Raw genomic sequence first — 17,195 nt, 5'->3', positions numbered from 1 at the left:
TATTCCCCCAGGAAGCCAGGAGAGACAGAACAATCACCACTGGGCTAGAAGAAAAGACCTGCTGTGCTAGCAATCCCACTTCAACACATTCCCAGAGGCTTTTCCAGAGGCAACAGCCCTGATTTTCCAGCACACAATCTTTAAATGTTCTCCCAGTTCAGCTCCCCAGTCTCGAATCCCTGCCTCAGCAGTGCAGAACAGACTGGTCTCAATTGATACTCACATACCCTTGGTTCCTCAGGGGAGAGGTTTGGAGAAATACTGGGACAGGTTACAACAAAATTAAAGTGTTCTATTACCGTGCCTAGCATCCGGGAGAATCGGAGAGAAGGTGAGAACAGGGCCTTGCTACAAAGTGCCAGCTGCCACCCCAGGTGGCATGACCCCACAGCACCCAGGGCAGGAGCAGTGTCCTCTAGGGTTACTACAGACCCACCAGCTCTGAATGTCCTAAGATCTCACCACCAAGATCCAGAGGCTAAATGATGAGTCTCACAACCTCACCGCCAATCAGTGTAATACCCACTAAACACAGTGAATTTCCTCACCCAGCAAACTGGCAGCCCCATACACTATTGGTAGTTTAAACTGGTACAGACCTGAGAGCACAGTATGGGTACTGCTATAATGTTTTAAATGAATTTAACATTTAACATGCCAATTCCACTCCTAGAGAATTACGTGCATACTAATATGTATGAAGATATACCAGCAAAACTAATGAGTCAGTTTATATGTCCATCGATAGGAGACCTATCCATAAATTATGATATACTTATGCTAGACAATATTCTGTAGACAAATAAAAGACAAATTAAAAGAAGAGGAGCTACGAGCATGAAAAGATCTCTAAGATATATCATGTGAAAAAAACAAATAGTAAAACAACCTAGATGATACAATCCAATTTACACTTATAAAAGATAGAAAACCGTATGTATTTGTGTCTACATGGGCTGACAGTTTCAGGATATGCACCCAACTGCTAAATCCGGTTCCCTCTGAGGACCTGGCAGGAGTGGCATCTGGGAGGGGCGCTGGGTGACGGGGACTTGACGTGTCTGCTATGTCCTTCCGCACCATGTGAACGAAAGGGCAGGGTGCAGGAGCAGAATACACTCACATGTTACCTACATAATTTAAGAAAAAAGCAACTGAAAAAACACCACCACCACCACCGGGTTCTCGTGCTGACATAAAATTGCCGCACTCATCTGAACAGCTTTCTGTGCTGCACTCTCAGGTCTTCCCAAGCCTTGCAAGTTCAAGCCAATTCCCAAGCCACTGATGACAGACTGGACTGGGATCCATAGGGAAGAAGGGGAATGTGGGATTTGAGGAAAACTTCAGTGAAAGCTCTGTGGAAGCTGCACACCTGTCCTACCCTGACCTGCCTTAGTTCGGGGGCCTTCCTCCCTCTCACCCCCACAAGATGAGAAAAAAGCCAAAACCAGGATTAAGAGAAAAGTCCTTTTCCCACAGCAGAGGAGAGGCCTCCACTCTCACCAACAGAGCTGCTCCCAGGCAAAGCCAAAGAACCAGCCTGGCCAAACTCCACCCTCCTGACAAAGGCACCTCGTGCCAGTCCCCTGGGATTGCAGGGACCGCCAAGACTGGCAGCCCTGAAGCCCATTCAGTCGAGTCCCTCCACTTCGGCAAAGAGCCCAGGAATCTTTTCACACTCACTACTGAAATCCAAACTGAACCAGTATACAAATCAGATGGTTCTGCCAACAAAACAGCAACAACATGGAAAAAAGAGTGATAAATCAATGGTATTCTGGCTAAATATATACTTATTCTTTCTGCTTGCCTTAGCAGTGGCACTGCTGCAGATTTAAACATTTGATAAATATGTTTTTGCTTCCCAGTGATAATTAAAACAAACACACACCCCCAAACACACACAACTAACACAGAGAAAAGCGAAAAACAACAAAGGGGCTTTGCTAAGGACATAACGTTCAAGAGGTAGGCATGACAGCTAATTTCTGCAAGCGAAAATGCTCTGCTCCCATTAAAACATGTACCCTGTCTGGCAAGGGCTCTTACCACACAAAACAAACTCACTGAACACTTTGACAGTCGATGGTTAGGGGGCTACCAAGAGGTGCCCCCAGGACAAGGCAAAGAAGCCCCCTCTTTGGCAGAAAGGAGTAAACATCTGGCAGAAGGTGTGAGCTGAGTCGTCCACAGAGACTCACCGGCAGAGACGTCGGAGACTGAAGATGCCGGGAAGCAGTCAGCGCCAACAAAGGTAAACCTGCTGCCTCCTCGCAGCGAAATCACAGCCCAAATAAAGCCAGAACCTGATCAACTGACCTCCAGCCTGACCAGAGGAAAACAAACTATCTGAAGGGCAAGGCTGTTACACAATCTGGAAAAACAGAAGCTCAAAAGCAAGTTTATCACCATGTCTGGCACTGACCAGGGGGACCGAGCACAAGACTAGGATGTGGCAACAGCGTGTCCTAAGACAGGATGCGCAGACACCAGCCAACCATCTCCCTGTGCTGACTCTGGCTCACCTGAGTATAGCTTGGCTCCCCACAGACACTGCGACCTTCAGAGGAGGGTGGCCTCGACTCCCCTCGGGGCTGGCCATTATGTTCATTGCCACTCGTGGTTCCCAGTCAGCCCCTGCACATTTGGTGACCACAGGTCAACCCCGCCTGGCACAGATCAACTCTTAGAGGTCAGCTGGAAGTGAGGACCCAACCCTGGTGGGTCCCCTGTGCTACTAGGGAAGAGTGAAGTACAGACTACACCCCGGAGAGGCTTCTTCCCTCCGGCACTTTTCACTTGAAGTTGCAGTGCTCAAACCAGCATTTCCCAAACTGGGGTTTGAGGAATCTGACTTCCATCCTCTGAGAAGCTCCTAGAAAGGTAGGAATGATAAGGCCAGGGTGGGCGCAGACACCTTTCTCCAGCTCAGCTAAGAGACCAAGGGAGGCACTTCTGGTTCTGCAGAGCTAGTTTTTAGTCTACAGTTACCATCCCGAACCACCAGCCCTGGGGGGCCAGAACTGACTGCGAGGATGGGAAGGAATGAGGAGAGGAAAGGGAACCCTCAGATTTAATTCCTCTCAACTCCAATATCCTAAGGGACCGAGCTCCGTGGATTCTGATAAGTTCCCTTTTTCTCCACCGCTACCGCCACAGTCTTAATGTCTTCAATTCAGGCCCTCATCATCTCTCGAGCCAATTACTTTAATGGATTCGTTTCTACTGATTTCTACTTGCTCGACTTCACAACTCCGCACAGCCCACCGAGCCACCTTTCTAGAATACGGACCTGACCTCTCCCTTAACGAACCCCCAGCCTATAGGACTGAGTCCCAGCCCTTGGCAGAATGTACAAGGCCCTGTCTTTTCAGCCGGAAGGACAGGCTCTGGAGTCCCCCTCCCCACAGACCACAGCTGACTCTCAGATGAACCCCTAGCTGGCAGTGTGAACGCGCGTGTTTCTGTAACCATTCCACATCTGTGTGTTGGAAATAGCACGATCAACCTCCCAGAGCTGCTGTGAGGATTAATTCCAAGTTGCAAAGAGCCTAGCTCTCCAACAGTGTTCAAAACTCTACCATCTCCAACTGGTTCCAGGGTCCACTCCCTTCCCCACCTTGCTATGGCTCGTTCATGCATTCTTCATAATGAATGAATGAGAATTAACCCCAAAGAAAAGAAGGCACAAGCAAGAACTAAAAACTAAGGGTCGTAAATATTAAAATTAAGCTACCAAAATGTGAAAGATACCAAAATTAACTCATTATCAAAATAATGTGAGTGGAGAGAAGGAATGAAAAGAAAAGGAAAACATTATTTTGGGGAGGAAATGTTTTTCAAATATAAATCTCTATGATGTTTTGGACCTCATTTGTTCCAAAGATTTAGGATGACGACATTTCAAAAGCTGACAAAGATGACACTTCTATTTTCTTAAAACTATTTCTTAATTAATATCTTTGGAGAACTAAGAAGTCCTTTTATAGACTGAATGAATCTTAATAAAATTCTCAGAGAAATTCTAGCATCAGTCACAACAAACACCCTCTCGGAATTTAATTTCCTTTCAGCATACAACTTACTATGGAAACTCACTTATGATGCCACCACTACCAGTCAAAATCTGCCTGGAGCACAAAAACTTCAAAGTTCCAAAAGAGAGCCTGACAGGACCAGATGGAAATTGGCCCCATATTTAGACAAACCCAACATCTAACAGAAATTTCTCCCATACCAAACTTTCCAGCTCTGACCCTCAGCCAGACTCAGCTCCTCCCACTGCCCCTCAGCCTTGCCCCCACCTTACACTACAGCATTCCAGGGCCTCTCTCCAGATCCAACCCCCCAACTCACTATCTTTTCCTTGCCCAACGAAAGGAATAAAAAGGTGAGAAGGCCACAAAATGGGCAAAAGGAAACTAACTATATCCATTTTCAACCTTCTGTCAAAGACCTGTCCTTTCTGGCTTCTGGTTTTTTCAATTCCCTCCTCTTAGATAAGACAATCACAGGCCCTGGAATATTCACTGTGTGTTAACGGTTGAGGTGGGAAGGCAAAAGCTGGAAGGTTTATAAGTAGAAAAACATACTTTAAAAGTTCCCCCATAACAATTCCTACTGAAAGACTGAATCCCATTATCCCAATCACATGTGGACAGGGAGAGAAGGGCGTGGATGCCAATCTTTAATGAGCACCCACTGCAATTAATGGGTATATCTCACTTAATATAAGGCAGATAATATTACTGATTTTTACATATATGGAAACCAGGCTCATGCAGGTCAGGAGATGGGCTGTTTTTACACCCAGGCCCACTAGACTCCCAGGACTCTTGAACTTTGCACTTCACAATGCTGCTTCCAGTGCCTGTAAGTGCTTACATTAAAGTGTCCTGGGTTAGAGAGCACTTCACAGTTTACGTGTTGCTTTTTCCATATATTATTTCATTTAATCATCACATCCCTGAAAGATAGCTAGGAATTTCTTTTCCACTGTTACAAAAGGCCATTTGGATTCAAAGATCATCAGTAACTTGTGCAAGACAGCTGTAACACTTAAAGATTTGTGTCCCCTCTTGGTTTGATTTCTTACCTGTAAAATGATGCTCATTCCTACTTCACAGTGCATGATAAATGGCAGAGGCTCAAATGGTAACTATTGTGAGCATCATAACTTTTATTAATAGCCCTCAGTTAAAGTAAAATTAACACACACACACAAACACTAGATATTTTAAAGACTCAACTTTATTAGTCAAGCCTTTACTTGTTGGTAAAATACCACAACCTCAAACTCAGAGATGACCACTAACTGCAGCTTCCAAAAAACTGACAAAAAAGTATTACTGAAAATGATGTGGTCAAACCCAGTGTGGATTTTGAAAGCAACTAATGGATGAGAACAGAAGAACAGGAGCATTGTTATGGTAAAATACAAAAAAAATCCTTTTCTTCCAGCAGCACGGGCTTGATCATTAATGTGCTGCTTGACCTCTGTCACATCATTTCAAGTCTGTGATGGCCCTCACCATCCAAAACATCATGGCCAGCTTATAACCTGGAAGTTCTAGTGAGAAGTTGCCCAGGGGGTCTAGGGAAGAGGGGAGGGGTAGAGAGCTATTTTTAATGTGCTGCATCTCATGCACTACTTGCCTGTTTATTTACTAAACTCAATTGAAAAGAAATCTGGGAAGTCTAAAAATGCCAGATGCAATAGGAATCAGCTCACCCGTTCTCAAAACAGAATGGAAAAGATGGCATAAGTGTAGTTGTACAAGGATCCCAGCATCAGTCAGGCAGAAGAAAACCTATACTACTATGGCAATGAGAGATCCTGAGGATGTTCTCCAGGTAAGCTCCAGGAAGACCAATACAACTGGGCATCCACTCCAGGCTTGAAAGTTACAAAATAAGAACAAATTCGCGTACACAGGGAAGATATATGTAATGTTTTCTAAGCACAGTTAGCAACCTTATAAGTCAAGATAGCTGGATAGCTAAGTACACTATTTGCCTGCATGAGAACAGTATTCATATAGTAAATCTAGTACCAATCATTGTTCGTTTGTCGTTTTGCTTTTTGCAATCTTTTTTGCTTCCCATGTTTTCTTTTAAATTCATCCTAATTTCTTTATAAGAACAGGCTGAGGTTTATTTTGTCTCACAAGGAAAAAAAATTTCAGTCTCCCTCCGAAGAAATTTCCTCCTGTCTCCGTCCGATTTCTAGTTCTCTCTTTATACCCCACGTGACAGATAAGAAAACAGGCCCAGAGGGCAAGAGACTCATCCAGGGTCACATTTGCTCACATATCTAGGACTAGAACAAGGGCTCAAGAAGCCCAGTATGGATCTCCTGCTGTTTCACTGTTGCAAGTGACCTGGCACACTGGTGTCTTAAATACAAAGTTTATTTGCGGAGGGGGGGTAAGCCACTATGAGTCATCTCCATTGTTGAAGGACACCACACAAGTTATTCTAATTAATTATCCAGTATCTAGAACTTGTTGTTTCTGAAATAACCAACCTAAGCAGAGAATAAAAGGCCATGTCTTCTGCCCACAAGGCTGCGAGCAGATGTGGTGCTAGGCTTTTGGGGACCTGCTAGCCCAACCCAGGGGAATCTAGTAAGGGGGAACCCTGGACGCAGGCAGTACTGGAGAAGGAAACGGGTGGGGGGTGGGACACATCAAAGTTGTTTTTTTCGGACAGCTCGCGGAGATAGCTATGATTTCATGCAGCCCAATCCCACTCACCTTGGAACACCCCTAAATATCTCATCCACTTAGCTGTCCCTCTTCAACTTCCCCAGGATGAAACCACTGCAGTCTGAGAGGTGAACCTGGCAGACTGGGAGGGGCGGTACTTGACCCCGGCGACAGAGGAAGCAAAGCAAAGCTCGGCTCCCTTCCCCCGCCCAGCCTTTACAGGAACTCCCCGTCGGGTCTTCAGACGCCACAGGCGTCCCCAACTCTGAGCCTGACCCCTCTTCTCAGGGTCTGCCCCGGACAGAGGCGGGGAGGAGGAGAGCGCAGTCCTCACCGCTCTATCCCGCCGCCGCTAGCCTCCGGTGCCCCGACCCCTAGGCTCGCCGCGCTCTGGCGCCTCGCTCCATCCCTCCTCGCCCGCAGGGACCCCCGCCAGACGTTCCCCCAGTCCCCGAGACCCTGAGCACACCCCTCTCTTCCCGCCCGCAGAGGATCCGCGTCCCCAAACGGAGCCCTCCCGGCCGCCCCGGCCCGGGCTCCTTGCACCGGGTCCCCAGACCCGGAGTCCGCCCCGCACCCGCACTTCCCGCCCGGCCCACGCGTGCTCGCGCTCCGCCCCAACTTTTCCCAGCCCCGGCCCCGCAGCGGCGGGGATGCCGCGTCTGGAGCAGCGACGGGCGGGCGAGCTCGCGTCCCCTCGGCCCCCGCCCGCCGGGGCGAGTTGCGCTCGGGACCGGCCGGGCGCCGGGGCCTCGGTCCGCAGCCCGACGCGGAGGCGGAGCCGGCGTGGCGGGAACCGCGCTGTCCCGCGCCGGACCGCCGCTCGCCAGCTCGCCGCTCCGCCGCCGCGGCGCCGCTCCTGGACCACCTGCCCGCGGGCGCCGGCGCCGCTCACCTCCTTCCGCACCGCCGCCGCCACCACTGCCGGGAATACGTGGCAGTGGCCGCCGCCGCTCGCGCTCCCCGCCTCGCCTCTCCTCTCGGCGCCCGCGCGGGCGGCTCCGGCGCGCCGGACCGCAGCGCCAGGCGCCCTCTGCCGCCGGGAAGCCGAATACTCCCGCCCTAACCCTAACTAGCCGCCCCCGCCCCCGCCCCCGCCCCTTCCCCCCGCCAGCCCCGCCCGGGCCCGGCCCCAACGCTCGCCACCGAGCGGGTTCCGCAGGGCCGGGAGGCTGCCCCGTGTGCCCGCCCCTCCTGCTCCTGCCTCCCGGGAGCCTGCCCTGAGCACTTCTGCGGGCTTCCGCACAGCCGGAGCACAAGTCACCCCCTGTTGATATATTTCCTGCTTCTTTGAATGCCTTGCCCACGAGATCGTAAAATTGGGGAGAGGGGTGGTCAGGGGGCAAGCACGTGTCTATCGTATTCACCATTCTCTCTCCTGGAGCTAGGCTGGCGCCCTGCCTGGAATACTGAAGTGCGCAATAAATACTTGCGGAGATAGCGAACGAGTGAATGAATGAGTAGGGGTTTTCTTACATCATAGGTGTAAAGAAATAATAATAAAATTAAAGAGGAAGAGTAGAGATTTTTACCGCGGTCTACCTAAGTGGGCTTTTAAACCTCAAGCGGACAGAGATCCTGACCTGGATTTGGTTTTTGTAAATTACACGTGCAACACACATGCGCAGCTTAGCATAAATAAATGGATTCACAATTCCCCACCTCAGACCAGAACCAAAGCTGCACGAGGCCCACAGCTAAATATTAGTCAGGGCTTTTAGTCAAATACATTTAGGTTTTAGATCTACCGCTTAAAAGCTGGGCAATCTTGGGAAAGCTAATCTCCCTGGGCCACAGTTAACTCATCTATAAATTAAGAATAATAAAACCTACTTCTTAGAGTTGTTATGAGGATTAATTGAGATCATGCACTGTAAAGCACTTTACACAGCCCCCTGATGTGTACGGTAGTATGTAAATGATAGTTATTGTTAGTATTATTACTGATCTAGGTGATAGATATGCAAATGTAAAATAATGGCTACCTTTTTGCTTGAGAACAATCTTAAAACCCTTGTATGTGTGGTATAGTCACTTGCCCACCAAGGCCAGCCCTGGGAGCAATGCCATTCCTGTCCCTCCTCCTCTCCACCCCCACAATTTAATAGGTCTTCGGTTTTTTAAGAGCTGTAGAACCCATTCTTCTGCAGGTTTTCCACCTGGATTTCTGTGGCCAATCTCCTAATTAACAGGTGTTTGTTTTATTGATGTCAAGTGAATCTTTGGAAGCACCTGCCAGTCTACTGCCTCTTCCAGTTTTCTCCCTGACCCTCTCTCAAACATCTCGAAGCTCCCTTTTCACTTTTACAAGAAATCTCCTTTCTGCTCCACACAAAAGCAGCAGTGCAGTGAAGTGTTACCTGGGCGTCCCAGCCCACCCACTATGGGCTCCCTGAACCTCAGTCCCCTCAACTGTAAACTGTGGAGAATAACATCTTGTAACATTGGCAGAGAATTCATGAGCCAGTCCGTGAGGGAAATTCCTGAAACACATAGGTATTTAATAAAAGGCAACTATTGATTAGTTTGTTTAGCAAGTATTTAAGGTGCGTCTATTTAGCATTCTGGGTGCCAAAAGGGTGAGGGAAAACGTGTAAGGTAAGGTCCCTGCCCTCAAAGGAATTTGAGCTCTAGCTCACAAATGTACTCCACAGTAGGGCAGAGGGGTTGAGAGGACAAGGGATGCTGCTAAATATGAAGTTAGCAAGCCTCAGGGTCCAAATTGGGGCAGTGGTATTGCAGTGTGGATTGCTTTAATTCATTATCATTGTAAATGCTGCTTTCCTCTAAATATTATGTACATAACTTCCCAAGGCCACCGCTAAAAATTAATGAATAATTTTATGAGGCAAGCAGAGCCATTGATGTAGGATTTACTCCCTTAATAAGGTGACTCCAAATGCTTCCTAATGCTAGTAATAATGTGTATATTGTGTCTTTCTGAAAGTACCATAAATTATAGGTTAGAGTTGCATATCTTGCAATGCAGGTCTAAGAGGTAGAGTTCACATATTGTTACGTTAATAGCTTCTAATGAATTACATCTGCAGAAGTGTCCTTGTGTAGCCCCCTCCCACACTGACCCTGGACTTGGCCATGTGACTTGCTTTAGCCACTGGGACAAGAGCTAACGTGATGCGAGCAGGGGCTTTTGATGAGCACTGTGCCTTGCTACTTGCTCTCTTGGAATGCTGCCCTGAGACTGCTGTGAAGAAACCTGGTCCAACCTCCTTGAAGATGAAAGACCCCAAGGAGAGAAAGGCTTGACATCCCAGCTATGCAACCCACCAGCTGAATTCAGCCACATGAGTGAGGGCCAGGCAAAGCCAGCCCACAATAACCCAGCCAACCCAAGAATTGTGAAAAATAAAATGGTTGTTTTAAGTCACTAAGCGTTGGGGTGGTTTGTTATACAGCAAGAGATAACTGACACACATACCACTCATAGGCTTTTCTACAGTTACAAGGTCTGGGTGAAATTCACCCAAGAATCAGTATTCTCACTAGTGTTTTCTGTCATGAAGCATTCAGTGGAAGTCACTATGTCTAAGCTTAGTGGCACGTCACATTTTATGTAAATACCCTCTTTCAAAGTCTTCACTGAATTGGTTACTGAGCGTAATACTGTTTAAAATCCTTTTGCATTCAATATAACAATGGGCAGGCAAAATCAGCTTGTAAACTACCAAAATCTTTAAACATCATGACTACTTAGAACACCAACAACAGGTATCATAGAGGTTAGATGTGTTTCTCTCTCCTACTTTATTGTAAGCTCCTGAATGACAATTAAGTTATTGGCAAGGTTTTATCATAGATCACAAAACATCAGAAAAAGAAGGAAAGTTAATTTAATCTACCACATTTTATAGATGAGAAAACTGGGGTTAAGAGAGGTTATCAGAACCTTACAAATTCCCAGGGTCCTAGAGCTATCTCAGAGTAGAACTGAAATGACCCATTCAAAGTTCTTTATGCAGTTTGTTGAACTTCTCTGTTTTTCCTTTGTGACATTTGTTGCTATTTAACATATTTATTCTTCCCAGGCTCAAAATATGTCTACAACTTTCCTTTGCATTTAGGATAAAATCAAAACTTTTAATGTGGCCCCATGGGCCCCTGTGGTCTGGTGCAGCTTGCCTCTCCGGAGGCATTGGTTCTGCTCTGCTGCTCACTCAACACATTCTGCCCCACTGGCTTGCTTTCTGTTCCCCAAAGCAGCAAGCTCTTCTCCACTTCAAGCCCTTTGCACATGCTGTTCCCTCTAGAGACATTCCCTCCCCCAAACCCTTCATTTTGCTAAATCCTGTTTATCAGAACCCATTAGAGTTCTGCGGTTGCAAGCAACGGGAAAACAATTCAGGGACTAAAGTAAACAAAAGAATATGGTGGACAGATAGGTAGCTCACAGTCTCTCCAGCCAAGTTTCAGAAAGGTCAGCAATCGGCATGGCTAAGGTATGTAAGGACAAACTAACAGGCACCTTGTCAAGGCTCACCACTGGAACGATGCACTCCAGTTTTTCTGTCCTTGCACCGCTCCACTCAGGATTCTAGACCCTGGAAGAAAGTCAGCTTGACCTTGCTTGGTCACATGCCCACCCTCAGCCAGAGGAGAATAGGACACCTTGAATTGAAGCCCCCAAAGATAATCATCAGGGTGTTGTTACCAGAAGGGAAAGTTGATTGGGGATGACAAAAACAATGAATGTCCACTATGTAATCTCTTAGGCTGTGGCTTAAATATCATCTTCTCAGGGAAGCTTTTCTTAAGCACTCCATTTGTTGCACTCTCTCATGGCACTCAGTTTTTCACGGTTCTCATCACATTTTATAGTTACATATTCATGTGTGTGTTTGTTTCTCTCCTATTCTCCTTCCATGAAAGAAGGTACTGTGCGTGCTTGCCCACTGCTATATTCTCACCACCTGGCATAGTGCCTGGTGCATGACAGGCTCTCAATAAATACTTACTCAATGAATAAATGAATGAGCGAAGAAATGAATGAATAATATAGGCCTTGTGATTTTTCTGAACTGATCCACGTGCTGTTAACTTTGTAGGAATGGTGAGAAAAGACAAAGAGAATGTGGTTGGTATAGGCTGTGGAAGTACAGGACTTCTGCTGGGTGCCTGAGTGAAGCCATGGAGAGAACAAAGACTCATGCAGGATAAATGCGTGTCAGAGATCAGTCGTGCTGTGCTGTGCTGTTCTTGAGGCATAAATTAATAAGCAGTGAAGTAAGAGGGAGGAAGCCTAGAATGGTGAAGTTTGCATGTCTCAGAATGTTTGCAGAAGTAAGAAACCTCAAAACTGAAATTGGGTTTGTGGCCTGGTTGCAGCTGCCAGGAGCTGAGGTCAGCAATGCATGTTCATAAAACTGCTCCCACGGGCTCCATGCATGCCCGGCCGTGCATTCTCTACAGCAGAGGGCCCAGGCTTACCTGCTGGTGGCTGCAGGCCCACAGAGAGGACTTCAAAACTTGGAGGCAAAATGAAAGTAGTAAGAGCGATGTAAAGCTAAATGTATGCAATTTTTGCATCAACGATTATTATACTCGGGATACCTTGGGTGTTGAGTTTTTTGTTTTGTTTTAGTCATTTTTTGGCAAAATAAAAAGTTGCCAACCTTAGTCCCCACCCCCTCCCCCAAATGTTTTTATAATGTTTTTGGTCCATGAAATCTGAAATCCTCAGAAATTCCCACTTTACAATCTTAGAGACCTGGGCAATCCCTGCAAAGGTTTTAGTTGTCATTGTGGTGGTGGTGGTGGTGGTTGTGGTTGTTGCTATTGGTCTGATCATGTAAACCCAGCCTGTTTCCTTTTCTGCCTCACACCTGTTTGGCAGTCACATTAGCTCCACGGGTTGGAAGAGGCTTCACGGGGAGGCATCTGTGGCCGAGGCTCAGGAGGGAGCTGGGCCTTGGCTCTGTCCTGCCAAGAAGGAAGACCTGGACTGGAGGTCTGGTCAGTGACCATGAGTGTGTGCATGTGGCGGTGGTGTAGGGTGCACACGTGTGTGTGTAAACACGCACACATGCATGTGTGTATTTATGGCAGGGAGAATCCTTCTTAGGTCACCAATACTATTCTACCCTAGGGGAGCTACTTAACCTTGAGAGGAGATACTGTTCTTAATCCTTGTTTTACAAAAAAGAAACTGACACTTAGAACATTTAAGTAATTCACCTCAAGCCTGACTAAATCCAAAGCTCAAATAATTAACCTCTTTGGTAATGCTTTAGGTGTTCAATTGGTGTTAGCTGAAGTTAAATCTGATATGAACTCCAGAAGCCAACATTATGGAAAGACTATTCTAGAACTAGGAAAAGGGTGAAATTTACCTTTCCTAAGCTGAGACAGGAAACTCTCCAGCTTCTTGTATTTGAGAAATAATATAGCTTTACATTTCCTATACATTTACATTTCCACCAAAAGCTGACCTACCCATTTTATACACTTAGCTGGAATTTGAATTCCTCAGAGAAAACTACTGCATATATATCGAGTATTATAATAAAAATGTCTTTTTCTCACTGGTAGTAATATCTCATATATATTTTAAACAAAGACAGAACAAAATTATACCTACTTAATTCTACAGTAAAGGTAAGCTTGCTCATGTTCGTAAAGCTGTAAAATCCCATAAAAGGAAAATCTTTAAGATCTCTGCTTGCATTTGTATAAAGTCACTGGAGCACTAATGAAAAGTTCAACCAAGATCTTCATGCTCGCTGCCTCTGGTTTTCTGAAATTCAAGTCTTCAGCTAAAGGATGGGAAGGAATTCCCGCCCCACTCCTGCTGCCAGCAACCAAAGCATGCTCTCAATCCGAGAACACCAGTGGACTCTTTAAACTTAATTTCTTCACAACTTTCTCCCTGCTGGCAAATGTCAAGTTTCTATTTCAGGAGAAATAAGAGCGTCATTAGCTTGCCTGTCTTCATGCTCGTCTAACTCCTTTCAGGATTTCAGGTTTTTTGCTTGGGAAAATAAGACCACACTAAAACCACAAGTCCCCGGAGTCCCATTAAAAGTGGAACTGTCAGCACGCTTAGAACGGATCAGGGGAGCCCCACTTTTATTCCATAGGTTGTAAATAGTCCACTATGGTTTTTAAATTCCAAACTGAAAAATAACACTTCTTAATTACCTTAACCTTCAGACCCATAACCTGCAAGATTTTCATCAGTGACTCATATGCCAGCCATTCATTTTGGTCTGGCACATTTTTAACATCAAAATGTGTTTCTATCAACTGTGTCCTTGTTCCCAACAGAGCTTCATTATTATCAGAAAACAATAATAAGGTTTTTAGTCTGCACTTAACTCTTGAATCATCCCACATATATTTACTGAGCACCTAGTATGAACAGGCAATGTATTGAATTTTGTGAATACAAGAGGCATCAAAGCATAAAAGACACAGTCCTTTCCCTCCCTAGAGAAGCTCACAGAGCAGTGGAGCGAAAAATAAACATATAATTATAAATTATGTTACGTGTGCTATAGGGGGAAAAAAAGGTTCTATGAGAAAGCATAATAAAGGGAACTAGTTTTAAATTGAGAGGTCAGGGAAGACCTTTCTAGAAATGATCTGAAAGCCAGACCAAAGAGATGAACGGGTATTGGTCCAGTGAGGAGCCTACTGGGCACACGGTCCTCCTCACTCAAGGCTTCTGCACATCTTGGACAACAACCAGGACAAGAAGTGCAACTTCTCAGGGCATCATTGCTTTCAGAGAGGAGTCCTGGGATCCTGTCTCTCCACAGGTACAGACGCAAGGCAGGGACACCCCAGCTTCTTCCACAGGGGCTCCCTTCTCCACCCAACCCACACTCTGCTCTCTGAACCCTTGACTCGTCTCAGCTGTAGCAACTAGGTTAGCATTCCAGGTGAGTAGCACTTAGGTTAGCACTCCACGTGAGCATTTTACTGGTTTTTATGCATGTGCAGTCTCTACCCCTACCTGTAAGCTCCTGGAGAGCAGATGGCTCTATCTTATTCTCCTTTTATAATGTTCATGGTGCCCAGAAGAGAACTTGATTCGTAGCCACTGTTCAATAAACACCTGTTTAGTGGGATTGAATTTTATCTCAACATTTAGTAGTGTGCCAAACATCTGATGTGAAATAAGAGAAGAGCCAAATTAGACAAAATAAGTATGCTTTAGAAATTCAGAGATTAAAAGAAAACAGCATGAACAGCATTGATTTAGAGGCAACTCCTGAAACTTCAAGGAATCCAGCTTGTCTGGCCTTGACTGACTTTGATAAGGCTACAATTCCTTGGTTCTGAGACCCCTCAACTGTAAGGTGCAACACTGACTTAACAATGGCTTATTTTTGAATGGTGGGAAAGGGCTGCTTTCAGTATATACATATGTTAATATTAAGAGTCATATCCTGACTTTGGAAACACTAAAATGTTTCCCAAAAATGTGTCTTATAATAAGAAAAAAAATCAGTACTCATCACCACTTTTCATGAGACTTAAAGTAAACTTAGTTTTATCTTTTGCCTGCCTCATGTCCACACCAATTTTTTTTTTTTTTTGTAATAGCACCTCAGATTACTTTTGGGAAATTACTCTTCCTTGTTAGACACAGTGTGCTGGAATATTCCATCAACGTGCCCAGCTTTCCTCTAGTGAAGGGAGGGATGGGCACTAGGCCACTCAGACATATGAATGATGATCAGAGTGGCAAGAGCCTGGCCACAGATGGAGTTTACTCATTCTAGATGTGGGATGCAGATAAGACTGTCCAGAGCTTCTAAAGAGCTCTACAAAGGCTCTACAAAGAGCCTCTAAAACAACAGGTTCCAGAGTCAGTTTCTATTATTTACAGTCAAAGAATTCTAAATGGGGCAGTGCCCTTGACTGTTGGTACATCTGAAACTGGAGGTCTTAACCTGGGGTCCTTGGACTTGGACATGGTCCGTGGATGGGTGCCAGGGGGTCAACAGTCATGATACAATTTTTACATCGGTAGACAAGTGCATTTTTCTGGTGAAGTGGTTTACAGACAGCTTTTATCAGATTCTCAAAGGGCCATGGCTAAAAATGGGTTAGAAATCATCCATTCCAGAGCAAGGATTCTTAACAAGGGTCTGAGGATGAACCTGGATGGGAGAAAAATTATATCTTTGTTTTCACTAATTTCCACTCATGTTCCCTTAATTATGAATGTAGATAACAAACCACAGTATTAACAATTTCTGTGAATTTGTCCCCAATAGAAATCAGATATTTTCATGTCACATTATATGTTGCAGATATCTCAAAATATAATTTATATCTTTTACTACTTTAAAATTAGAGTATTATTAGACCCAAGCTAGATCTTATTATTCAATGTGTCAATAAAGAAGCATATACATTACTTGATCATCAAATACTTTGTTTTTTTTTTTTGAGACAGAGTCTCACTCTGTTAACCAGGTTGGAGCACAGTGGCATGATCATAGCTCATTGCAGCTTTGAACTCCTGGGCTCAAGCGATCCTCCTGCCTCGACCTTCCAAAGTGCTGTGATTACAGGCATGACCCACCACATCCAGCCTACTCTAATATTTGAAAGCTGTATGTCAACATAATTGGTTTCCTTATAAACTGTATGCTTTATTTTATTCAAAACATTATTCTAAGAAGAGGTATAAGAGCTTCATGAGATTGCCAAGGGACCCATAATAGAAAAAAGTCAATAGCCCCTTTAGGAAAATTTTAGTAGGACTAAGTCTCATAGCCTTACATGTATTGGTTTTACAAAGCTGGGTTCTATCTGGTGGTTCCTTTCCTTTCAACAGTCTAACATCTTTGTTCCCAGCATTGCAACCCCTGAATTCTTCCAAAGCAACAGGCGTTGCCTAAGATCTAGAGAAACACACAAACTTATGTGAACCCATAGTACAAAAACAAAAACGAAAAGAAGAAAGAGAGAGACAAATCGTAAATCCATAGAGACAGAAAGCGTATTAGTGGCTGCAAGGGGCTGGGGGGAGGAGGAAATAAGGACTAATTGCTTAATGGGGGGACTGATAGCTTAATGAGTACCGGGTTTCCTTTCGGGGTGACAAAAATATTTTGGGGCTATATAAAGGTGATGATGGCACAGCATTGTACATGTACTAAATGCCAATGAATTGTATATTGTAAAAGGGCTAATTTTATGTCCTGTGAGAGCTATCTCAATAAAACACAAAATCAAATAAGAACTAAACAAATAAATAAGAGGAAACTTCGTTACAAATTCACCTGGGGATTATTCAAGGTTCCACTTAGGGGAATAAAGAGAAAATATAGCAAAGTTTAATGATATTTTGTTGTTTTCCTCTCCCCCCCCAACACACCCTCCCCTCACGCTGCTCATGTACGGTGCAATTTTAGATCACTTATGAAATTGCTAATGTGTACTTTAGCCTGCGCATTAAATTCTGGTTCGCACTTGTGCATATTAAAACATACCACTAAATACTCATCTGAC

The 17,195-nt window shown here is 45.2% G+C and overlaps 1 protein-coding gene across 1 annotated transcript in view; it reads right to left on the bottom strand.

Annotated features, from left to right (window-relative positions):
* The window catches only part of SMCO4 (single-pass membrane protein with coiled-coil domains 4), a 70,270-nt gene extending 54,622 nt beyond the window's left edge, over nucleotides 1–15,648 (bottom strand). Inside the window, exons 1-2 of the mRNA XM_012657228.1 lie at nucleotides 15,604–15,648; nucleotides 7,606–7,743 (exon numbers count right to left, since the gene is read on the bottom strand). Of these exons, the coding sequence (XP_012512682.1) occupies nucleotides 7,606–7,743; nucleotides 15,604–15,648 (183 nt within the window). The remainder of the gene's footprint in view (nucleotides 1–7,605; nucleotides 7,744–15,603) is intronic.
* Nucleotides 15,649–17,195: the final 1,547 nt, after the last annotated feature.

The sequence above is a fragment of the Propithecus coquereli genome, unplaced genomic scaffold (assembly GCF_000956105.1).
Source record: "Propithecus coquereli isolate 6110/MARCELLA unplaced genomic scaffold, Pcoq_1.0 Scaffold534, whole genome shotgun sequence".
Taxonomy (NCBI): domain Eukaryota; kingdom Metazoa; phylum Chordata; class Mammalia; order Primates; family Indriidae; genus Propithecus; species Propithecus coquereli.
The sequence above is the reverse complement of the archived record's forward strand: the minus strand, read 5'-3'. Positions and strand labels throughout refer to the sequence as shown.